This window comes from Tamandua tetradactyla, chromosome 19 (genome assembly GCF_023851605.1).
Source record: "Tamandua tetradactyla isolate mTamTet1 chromosome 19, mTamTet1.pri, whole genome shotgun sequence".
Classification (NCBI taxonomy): Eukaryota; Metazoa; Chordata; class Mammalia; order Pilosa; family Myrmecophagidae; genus Tamandua; species Tamandua tetradactyla.
In genome coordinates, this window is record NC_135345.1 from 51,398,799 (window position 1) to 51,411,049 (window position 12,251).

The 12,251-nt window shown below is 32.5% G+C and overlaps 1 protein-coding gene across 8 annotated transcripts in view; it reads right to left on the reverse strand.

The window, feature by feature from the left end:
• Positions 1-12,251, reverse strand: part of FRYL (FRY like transcription coactivator) — a 328,237-nt gene that overhangs the window by 124,688 nt on the left and 191,298 nt on the right. For all 8 annotated transcript variants that reach the window (XM_077136813.1, XM_077136812.1, XM_077136810.1 and 5 more), the window contains 5 exons: positions 10,164-10,267; positions 9,730-9,838; positions 5,915-6,001; positions 2,611-2,782; positions 2,009-2,141 (listed from right to left, as the gene is read on the reverse strand). In XM_077136813.1, coding sequence (XP_076992928.1) covers positions 2,009-2,141; positions 2,611-2,782; positions 5,915-6,001; positions 9,730-9,838; positions 10,164-10,267 — 605 coding nt within the window. The remainder of the gene's footprint in view (positions 1-2,008; positions 2,142-2,610; positions 2,783-5,914; positions 6,002-9,729; positions 9,839-10,163; positions 10,268-12,251) is intronic.

Below are 12,251 nucleotides of genomic sequence, written 5' to 3' on the forward strand. Positions count from 1 at the left end.
TTTCATGTGGGAAACAGTTCAATTTCTGGACACGCACCCCAAAACAAAAACAAAAAAAAAAAAAAGAAGCAAGCAAAAATATTTTCAACAATTAGAAAAGAAGCATAGCTGTTTTTTATTCAACATTACTAAATAAAACTTAATACTGATTTAAATTATTTAACTAAATATAATCAAATTATTTAATAAACAATGTTATTAAATAACCAAATACTGGTTATTTTTACCCTAAAATACTCACAAAATTTTTTTTCATTTAATATTTTCCACTAACAAGGGTCTTAGAAAAGAGACGCTCAATACATCACTCTTAGTAGTTTGTTGTTGTCTTTTTAAATTTTTCATGAAAATCCTGGTTATGTTAGAGACTTGATATGATTTAATTTCACTATTAATTCTTCTAGTTATCAATGTTTCTATTTATTTATTTTGAATACATAAATAAATAAATACCATTTATTTTGGTTTTTTATTTTGGCTACAGTTCAAGGCATGGCTAGTAATTAATTTTTTCAAAATGCTATCCAAGAAGGCTCAATAACGCAATCTTTATGTACAAAAGAATTAGGATGTAAATTTAGTGCTTGGGGTCAGGATCCTGCATAGTGCCAATGGACTGACTACCACCAGAGATTTTATATGTAGTCACTTCTTGCCTTGCAAGGTACCACCTGCACAATTTTAGTTATCACAATTTAGTGAAATAACACCAGTCGCCCAATAATACGGTTCAAATTTATCACAAATTAGCTGTAACTAATAGTTAGCTGTAACTCTTAGTCCACAAACCATGTGGTGATAAATACAAATCATGTATTGAATAAATAACAGATGTATATCATAATCAATGATCAATCACATCATTTTCAAAGTCTGCTGGTGACTGGTCACAGTGTATGTTATTCAGTTCATGCACAGACAGCAAAATATATATTTTTGCTGTCTCCTTGTCTCCCAGGGATAAACAGATGAGCCATTTTACAAAAATGGATATCAAAGGGAACTAGCCAACAAAGATGAAAGTATAGTAAAGAAACAAAAAGTGGTATCTCTGGAAGTAAAATTCAAATCAAACATAAATGGAGTTACAGAAGAAAACAGCTGACTGGAGAATGTTGACACTGCCACCATTTTAGACTCTAGATGTGCAGCTTGCAGAACACAAAGGAGGAAAATGGTTGTGAGGAAAATGAGGAAGATGTCCCAGAGGAAGTAATGCAAGCAAAAAAGCCACACATTAAAAAATTCTCAGAGATTTTAGTATATACTAAATAATATTAAATAAATGAAAGATCAAATATCTAATTTGGTATTTTAAGACCTATAATGCAGGTATTAATAACACAAAACAATGTCCTCTCTTAAACACAAATGAAGGAAGATATTTCTTAGCAAATGAAAGAAGTCGTTGCCATAAAATACATCCTCCTAATGATAAAAGTCTCTAACAATAAGGAAAGAGATGCTGGGATGAAAATCTTGGCAAGCAGTCACAGGGCTGGTAGTGGGGTAAGGTGGGAGGAGGTATTATTTCTAAAAAAGTTACTCATACATTATCTTCCTCTGTATCTCTGGTTCTTAGGAGACAAAAATATCCAAGTTCATATTTTCAGGTTTGCTTTTTTTTTAGTTTATCAGAGTTCTGGGAATAAGAGTAATTGTTTGGCAAACTAAATCAATCATGTTCACACACATCTGGGGTAACCAGGATTTATCCTTCACTCATGGAAAAAATGAGTGAAGGATGGGATCCAGGATGATTTCTGCTATCTATACTAGTTTGATAGCACTTTTATGAAGGATAAAATAAAAGCTCCCAGAGAATAAAATAAAAGCTCAAAGAGAGAATTACTTTTTGCTGTGTTAAAAACAGCAGCAGATGGTATTATGAGAGAACTTCAAAAGAGAAAGAATTTACAATAAGAAAATAGGTAAACAAGAATTAACCATCTATACTCTTACAATTAAAACTAAAATCACAGTAAAGACAAAATAATTTACTACATACGTTATCATATCTTCAGGTTCTTTATTGGACATCTGCACACTAGTCATACACATTGGTCTCCCAACTTCCTTGTCCAAATGTCTGAGAATGCTATCTAATGCTTTTCTCACTTGAGGATAATAAACTGACATTCCTAAGGGGAAAAAACCAAATAAACCCTCATCATTATAAAGTTTCAGGCATTAGATAAAAAATACTTCCAGTCAGATGCTGTAATAAAAGCTTATCAATCTTTAAGTGACATTAGATTTTGTTGCCAAGAAAGAAGGAATTTCAACTGTGATACATTCTTCTCCAGATGATCAGCTACAGTATGCTGGAGGAATTTGGCAAAAATTATGCAAAGAATTAAAATTAATTTCAAGGAAGGACAAATTACAGTGAATTATATCATGTGAGAAAATAAAGCTCTAACCAGAAGACTCTTAACAGGAAGACGTACAGATATTATAAAAAAAAGTATTCATTTTGTATCTCTGTGTATGCTGAAATAAGCAAATTATACTAGCAAATACATATATATTATAGATTTGATCATAAATTTTTATAGAAGAATATTAAAATGCATTTCAAAGCAATTTATTATTTCAATTTACACTAACCTATGACTTTTGCTTCTTCATCTGTCAAGGTCTTATTGAGAAAAATTTTCTTCACGCGAAGAGTATTTCCTGAGGGAAGAATAACTCCTGTTGTTGGCATGGGCGGCTCACCATCTTTCTGCTGCAAGCTGTCTGCTATTACAAGGAAGACTCTGAGGCCTATGTTCATTCTCTTCAGAGAAAAAAGTTTCAAAATGAAAAAATCAAAGGGTCATAAATTGTCTCTATTTTATATTGAAAATATCTTATCAAATAATACCAAGGAAGGAAGGCAAATGGAAAACTATCCTAGCTAACAGAAGTTTAACTTTTTAAATGAGTCCAGGCATTAGAGTTTGCTTTAATATCAAATTCTCAAATGTCACTCATTTCTCAGGTCCATTGGCTCTCCTCTTCTCTATAAAGCTTATTTTCAACCTCTTTCAAACTTCCTCAACCCTACTATCTTCCTTCTGCCCCTCCAACACCCAACCCTGACCCAAGAACAAAAAGCAAACATAAACTTTCCTCAATTTCTCATTACAAAAATAACCAATCTACCTATATCTGCACCTCATTTTCTTCTCCTTTGCTCTTGATGCACTTGGGGGGATGATGGTTTTTCTAGTTGTTAGAATCCCATTTGCTTTTGCATTTTCAAGTACATCACACTATCAATTGTCCCTTCTCTTTCTTGCATCTTCAACAATACCCTTTCAACTGAATATATCTCACTTCTCTTAACTAACTCAATTATCTTAATGAAATAAACCTCTCTCCAGTGCGTGCCTGAAAACAACTCACACTCATCAGTAACCATATTGCTCAATACAGAATCCTATTTGACTTTTCAGGAGCACGGGACACTGTCAAGTATCCCTTCTCTCTTGAAACATTCCCTTCCTTTGACACTTTTGTGCCACTGTTGGCTGTATCATTTCTGCCTCCCTTTCAGGTTTAGCCTTCTTCATCTAGAAATTAAACATTAGACTGCTTCAAGACCAGATTTTAGATTGCCTTCTCTTCTCTTAATATATTCTTTCCCTTAGCAATTTCATATACTTACAGATGCTTTAGTTACCTATTATACCAGATCACTAACAAATTTTAAGCCTGACTTCTCTGAATTCAGACGCTTAAACTCATTTGACATCTATACTTGGATGGCAAAAAGATGTCTCAAATGTAACACGTTCAAAGTAAATGTATGATCCTCTCCCCCAAACTTCATTCTTTTCAATGTTTCTTTTCTCAGTGAATTATCTTCTACCCATATGCACCACTATTGTCCTAGTTCCAGCTGCTATTCTCTCTGACATAGAGATGCATTCACTCTTAAAGAAAGGTACTTACATTCCTGTAGGTGTATGCAAGACTGTTCAAGTAACACAGAAAGAAAATAAAACTTATATATATATATATATGTTCTTTAAAACATAAGACTTTAAGCTGGGGCTGACAGTGGTGCCCTCACATTCATTCTTTCAGTGTATTGCAATTTGCATGTATTTGAGTAAACGGGTAAGTGGGTAAATTTTATCTGGCCTTAACTAAACTAGCTCTCACAAGCTTGAAAAGATTCCTGGATAGCAAATGTAGACTGAGGATGATCTTAGTAAAGTAAGCCTAAATGAATAACAAAAAACAGCAGAATTAACACTTTTCCTACTGCTAATATGAGCACTTCAGTGAGGAAAAAAACTTATTTTCAGAAATAAACTTGTGCAATGAAGAGATCATTTTTGAAAACCAATGTTCAAGACAGTATCTCTTTTTATGTAATTTTTGTTGCTGAAAACCATTTTAAGTATGTTATGTCTAAAAACACTCATGTCTGCCTACTTTAAAAATCTGGAAATAATTACAAACCTATTTAAAAATCTTACAAATGAAAAACTTTGGTGGCTTTCCAACTCATTTGGTAACTACATAAACATAACTCAGGATTTGTTACAAGAGGAACCAGCAGAATAATATGAAAGAAATGTGAAAAATGATAATGCCTATTTTGCCTTCTTATATTCTCAAATGTGTCTAGATTCTGATACGCAATTTTTAAAATAGTTTCAAAAACTAAAAATTTAATGTCTAAAGAGTGAATAGGAGTTTACTAGTGAATAACAGATCATAGAAATAGAAAAGGATATTTATTGTCATTGTCTTTTTTTTTAATTGTAAGTTCCATATGAGGAAAAGAATTTTGTCTGTTTCGTCTCCACTACCTAAAACAGTACCTAGCACATTTTAGGTGCTTGATAAAAGTTGAATGAATGATAATCATTAAGGAACACTTCGAATATAAATCATTTGAGGCAAAAACAACTTGAAATCTCATAACAACTTCTAGAAGCCAGTTGAGCTGACTAATGTGAAAAACTTCCCTTCAATTAATTCCTCCCATACTTGTCTCTACAATTAAACCATTCATACAGCCATCAGAAAGGTTAAATAACTTGTGCTCGATCATAACTTTAGTAAGAAATGGAGCTGGGATTTGAATCCAAGATTACAATATATTTTTATTAAAAAATATATATATATACACACATACACATACACACAAATAAAATAACATCAAGAAGTAGTAGTACAGGAGAGTATATATTACTATATATATATATATTTTTTTTTTTTAGGATTTGGAGGGATCTTTATTTTTTTCTTTATACTTTCCTATATTTTTCAAGTATTACAATGAATATACATTACTATTTTAACCAGGAAAAAAAAATCAACATTAACAAATCCAAAATAGGATCAAATCTGTCTAATACCAATTCACCCACATTTTTATCATCATTTACCATATCATGGCATTTTATATACAACATAATGGAAGAAGACTTCCATCCAAAAAGTCTTTGTTAATTTATATGTCTATTCTGATTTTTCCTGTCTAAAAATATTTGTTTTTTGCTAATTCCTCTAAAGGTACTCTGTCTTAGTTTTGTGTTTTAAATAAAAACTTGTAAAATGTATACCTTCAGATAGGATACAGTAGGAGCAGCACCATCTGAGTAACCTCTAAGATATCTTTGTTGATATTTCTATTTGCTGTACTTTTGCTCAGGTGAGAAATTTTTATTCTAGGGACTCATCTGTCTGAACTGTCTTAAAGAGAAAAATATTTGTAAGAGGATATAAAACTTTTCAAGGGAAAAACCATCTAATGTGGAAAATGGCACATTTTTTAAAAAGTCCAAATTTTAGGCTAATGCGTATGAAGCAAATCAATTACTAAACATGCTGGGTGTAGTCAGGTCTGTTCACCTCAAGCCAGCCAGCGCCTGAATATATTACTATATTAATAATAAATAATTTTTACCTCTGGATTAATGGTGAAAGTTTTAGCAGATTTTCCAACACTGAGAAGATCAAATATTATTTCTTTCATTGCAAAATCCAAACGTTCCTAGAAGAAACAAAACCAACCAATAAATCCTTATATCTTGATATACATATGTGCACGCACACACACACACAACTGATATATTAGGCATCATGCTAAGGTTTCACAGAGAAAGGCAACAACACAGGCTCAAGCCCTTAAGAAGTTTATAAACCTAGTTGAAAAAAAATGAATTAAGGTTATAACTGATTATAAATGTTATTATCAAATGACTAGCATACCTAGAAGTTATAAATCACTACTGTCCAATACTTCAGCAGAACTATAAAACTTCTCTCAGACATCAGGTAATCAAGCTTTTCTCTTGGAGGTTTCCTTCCCACTGCCCTATTCTTCCTGTCCCAATATGGACTCACTGCTTGCTAGGACTATTGTATAGCTAGCAGCTATGGAAAGGAAGCTTGGGGCTTCCTTTTATCATCATTCTGGGAATTCCTTCACTTTTTTCCTATATTGGATGGCTTCCTTTTTCCCGGACCCCAGGTTGTCCTCTTTCTTGGTTTACACTTCCTTATTTTGGAGAATTGCACCATGAGAAAGGGTTTAGGTAAAATAACATATTTGCTAGCTTACAGTTTACATGACTGTATATAAATTACAGACTTGATAGTTTGGTGGGCTATAGAATGCTAGGTTTGAAATACCATCTCCTCAAAATTTTGAAAATAATGTTCCATTTTCTTCCAGGTTCTAATTTTGCTCTTAAGCAATTACACACACACACACACACACTCACACACACCGCTTTATTGCTGGCACAACATGAAGGATTCAAAAAAAGAGGAGAAAAGGTCCCACTAAAGCCAGCTGCTCAAGTGAGGGTCAGTAAATGATACTCCACACACCTCTCTTTTTTTTTTTACTTTTTTATTTTTATTTTTTGGCATGGGCACACTCTAGGAATCAAACCTGGGTCTCTGGCATGACAGGCAAGAATTCTGCCAGAGCCACCATTGCACTGCCTTTTTTTTATCTTTTTAAAAGCAGTTTTAGTGAGATATATTTTCACACCAAACAATCCATCCAAAGTATACAATTGATGACTCACAGTAAAATCATAGAGTTGTGCATTCTTCACCACAACCAATTTTAGAACATTTTTATTACTCTAAAAAGAAAAACCCCATAAAGCGATTCTTAATCATTCTGACTTCCAATTCAACTTATTTTATCCTTCCCCCTTCTATCCCTCTACCCTCCAGGAAGTTTTCGATGTCCTTAATTCTCAGTGTTCTGAAATTTCATGATGATAGTCTATGGTGTGAAACTATTTTCATGAATTGTATTGGGCATGCAGTTATCCTTTCTGGAAATTCTTGCCTTTATTTCTCAGGAATGCTTTCTTAAAAATTATTTGATTATTTCATCACTATTTTTTTCTCTCTTTGAGATTTTTTTCTCCATTATTTTTCCTATTATTCTATTTTCCAGAAGATTTGGTCTACTCATCTTCCAATCTTTATAATTCTTCCAATGAATTTTTTATTTTAACTCATTTTTAGTGTTTTTTTTTTAGTTTTCTGAATATTCCTTCTTGATAGCAATCTGTTCTTGTTTTAATGAGACATATACTTCTCACAAAATTGGAATAATATTGTAGATATAATTTTGTAATCTTTTATTCCCCTTTAATGTCATTTTATCACAATTTTCAAAACCACTCTTATATGATCAGATGTTGTTTGATACAATGAACATTCTTGCATTTTAATATTTTCTGCAATTCTGAAGAATACCTAAGTCAATGTGCATGAACTGCATTTTAAGACTCAAGATAAATACTGACAAATAACTCTGGAAAACATGTGCCAGCTGCAGTAAATCCGTTACTTTTAATCAGAAAGACTCAACCAATGTATTTCAGTATAGTTCTGTTAGGCCCTATTGTTCTACGAGGTAACAGATACAAAAGACTATGCACATAATTATAATGGGAGAAGCAGAGGGGAAGCACAGAATACACAGGGCTGCAGGTTTCCAATTGTACTTCAATCAGAGAAACTCTACCTTTACTTATTTAATATATTAGAGTTTTGCTCCAGATACTAAAACTAGCTTAAAAACAATGTGCATAAATTGATGAAGTTAATTTGATTTATGAAGGCACCACATTGAATTTAAACAAGCACCTGAAAAACATGTAAGACTGGGAGAAGTGGGAAAAGAAAAGAAGTAAGGGGAAAAGTATGAGTAAGGAAATGGAAATGAGAACATACAACATGCTTTAAACACAGAGAAAAATTGAAAGTGTGCTAGAAAACACTTGGGGTTAGAATATAATGGACTTTAAATTTGACCTTTTAGGTAATAGAAAACTTCAATCTTTACAAATAAGGAAATGAGCCATAAAAACTGAACATTTGAATTGACAACATGCTATGTGCCTGTATGAATCTATTATGCACCCCAGAAAAGTCATGTTTTAATCCTGATCCTATCTTGTGGGAACAGTCCTTTCTTTTAATCCTGACTCAAAACTGTAGGATGGAAACTTGATTAGATTATATCCAGGGTGATGTGGCATGCCCAATTGTGGGTGCGACCCTCTGATTAAATGGAGATGCTACTCCACCCATTACAGATGGGTGCCTTTATGTAAACACTTCCATGGTCTTAGAACTATAAACTTGTAACGTATTAAATTTTCTTTCCAAAAGCCGTTCCATTTCTGGTATATCACATTCCGGCAGCTTAGCAAACTAATACATACTGCCACATTACATACAGATGGAATTGAATCTAAGGCTGCTACTTAGGAGGTTAATTAAAAAAAAATCAAGATGAGGAAACAAAAATATTGCAGTAGGTTAGGAAAAAAGAAAATCGAGAGAATAGGTACAATCCTAGGGGGAAAAAGTGGGTGAAGAGATGTAACCTAATGGCAAAAGTTTTAGGATAACAGCATTATCCTAAATTGAGGCAGTAACCCTACATGACTCTGTTTGCATATCAGATATGCTTCTCCAAGGCTGATGACCCAAAAGGGGCTATGACCAGAATCCTGTATGGCTCATTCAACACCCATTTTAATCCCATTCTAATAAGCTTTCCTTGACATCAGAGGCTAAAAAAGCTAAAAATTATATTTCCCATGCTTCATAACAACAAGAGTCACATGTGATTAGATCTCTACCAAGTGTTACACTCATGTGAGTCCTTGGAATCTGGGGTATGTAAGGAGAAAGGATGGAAAGGATATGTTTTACTGGTGGTGGCTATAGCAGAACTAGCATGATTCTGAAGTCACCTGTGATGATTTCTTATGTGGTTCCTTTTAATTGTGGCAAACACAGCAGCTGTTTCTTCAGCACTTCCAGTGTTTCTCTGCGCTATCTATATCCTTTAAATCCTGCTGGGGTTAAACTAGATATTATTATCTATACCTAAAAGCCTAGATTAATACAGATGAGGAAACAATTTTTCTAAGAAGTCTTGAGATACTGAAGAAGTAGTCAATGTGCTAGCAATGGGATTATGAAACACTTTCTTGCCCTTTCCCAAAATAGAAGTGCACCTATCTGTGGGTCTCCTTTTCTTCTCCTAATGTGTAGATGGATGAATTAAACAATTTTGTCAAAAATCATCACATACTTTTATTTTTCCCTATTCAATATTTAGAAATGTTTTGTTAACATGTTTTTACATGTGTAACAAATTTTAAAACTCCAACTTATTACAATGGGCCATCCTTATAACTTACACATATATGTATGATTTGCTGAAGCACTCACCTGAGCAATGAACTGAATAATCTTCACAAATATATTGAGAGGTGTATCACGAGGAACCACACTACGTGAACCTTTTGGAAAAAGTGCTGACACTATACTCATAAGACGACTACAGGAAAAAAAGATTTAGTCATAATGAGATAATGAAATTAACAGCATATCAGCAAAAAATTTTTCCTAGTCTTAATATGTCTAAAATGCTTTTTCTTTACAAAAAAAAGGACACATTTCCCCTCAAGATACTTGTAATGTTAACTAAAATTTCATTAGCAGAGCAGGAATTAATAAGATTTTTTATAACTACACTTTACTTTTTTTTTTGAATGTCCAGACACCGGGAATCAAACCCGGGTCTCCGGCATGGTAGGCGAGAATTCTGCTGCTGAGCCACAGTTGCACCACCTATAAATATACTTTAAAACAAAAGCACTCACCTTTGAGTTACAGTGTTGCTTTCACATTTTATTCTAATTACATAAACCCACAACAATCTATACAAGGATTCCAGTGCAACTCGAGACATTTTAGGATCTTTATTCTGTTGGAAAACAAGAAAGAAAAAATAAACTTATTATTAAAATATTTATAATCATTTAAGATCAAATGCATTCTCTGCCAAAAACTAAAAACCCTCACCTCCTTTGTATATTCAGTGTAAATCAGACTTAAATATGTAATTATATATTTAATATGTTGTAAGTACAGATAGCTCAAAACTAAGCATAAATATGGAAATTCTGAGCTCTTCCTGATATTCCCAAAATAAAATACTGAAAAATTATAATTATATTAACATTTACGAGAACCCCCAAATTAAAGAGATATCTACTTCATGTTATTTGGTTCATACAATACTGACACTGATGAAGAAAAGGATTACTCATCTTTACATGAACTCATCTGCAGCCCATAAAAAGTTACAATTTTAAATACCAAATGGCATTGTAGTCATTTGCATTTATGAAATAATGTAAAATTTTACTGCATTATACTCTTATAAGAGGGGATATGACATAGTTGGTTAAAAGCATGGACTCTGGAATCAGGTCTACCTGAAATCAAATTCAAGGCCCATCCCTAAGTGCCACAATTTTCACATCTCTAAAATGTAGATAATATACTACCTACCTCACAGATTAAAGACGTTACTATATGTAAAGCACTTGGAACAATACCTGGCACATATTAAATGTTTAAGTATTGTGTGTTAAACCTTTAATTTTTATTTAGAATCAGGAAATTATTTCAATTCAATCACAATTTAATCAGCAAACCCTTTCTTCATCCTAGCTGTTTCTAAAATATAAAGTTCTCAAATGATCAGAGTCATATAATGAGATTTAATGAATTTCTAAAATGTAGCTATTATCACCTTTATTAGAAGCTCTTAATACACATTAATTAGTTGTAAAATGTAGCACTGATTGCTGTAAACGTACATTTTTATTTGGTTTGGGGAATTTCTTATTGTAAAAAAATTATTTTATATATAGATGCTAACAAAAGGGTTTTTTAATGTTTGCTTAAGATGTAGAATACTGGACATCGATCACATATGATTAAAAGCAATGCAAAAAGATAACTGAGGATGTGTTAAAAAAAGAGATATAATCACTAGAAAATAAAGTGTTTTATTCTGTGCATCTTTCTATTTGAATATTTGATATAATTAAGAACGGAAAATCAACTACTCTGTTGGTCAGATATTTAATGTTAATATTTAGGACTATTTAGCCGCAAATTTAAATGAGTATCCTGCAAACTTTCTTTTCTACTGCTGTTTCAATATGTCTGCTTAATAAATCTAAAGTTAAGGCTGGCCGGTTTTAGAGGAGCAGAGATTTACAAATAGAATGGCTTGAATCACAACTAAGTCATCTATTATAAATTGTCTTCTGAATGTCTGCCTTAGCTACTACTTTCCACCTACCTAGCAGGCTAACACATGCCTATCAGTCTCTAGATGTCAATATCAATTCCTCCCTCCATTGCCAGATCCATAAAGACCCGAAATTTCAAATATGTTTCCCAAGTAGGCTTAGTGTCTCCAAAAGTTAAACAGAACAAAACACAAGAATCCATGTGAAAAAGTAGTTAAAACACATTTGACTAAAAATAATTTACTTTAATATTTTAATAATGAAGTCAATATAAATGCTGATTTTAAAGAAACACCAGATAAAATGTGAGATTTTAGTGAATTATTATTAGGAGGCTTCAAGATATTATAATGAATTTCAGCTTGATCTTCTCCATGATACTCTTATTCACTAATGGCAATTTTTTTTAAGTGTCAAAATTTTAGAATTTCATTTATAAAAAGGTTTGCTAATGGATGGTGTCTAGCAATCTCTAAGGCACCCCCAAAACCTAGAGACTACTAATGCAACAACCAAGCTTTCTGCAGTCATATTTTTAAGAAAACACAACCTTCTTTACTATCATTTAAATCCAGTAATATCAATGAGTCAAGTAGTTGTATATACACTTCCAAAAACTTTCATTTTCTTAATATTATATTT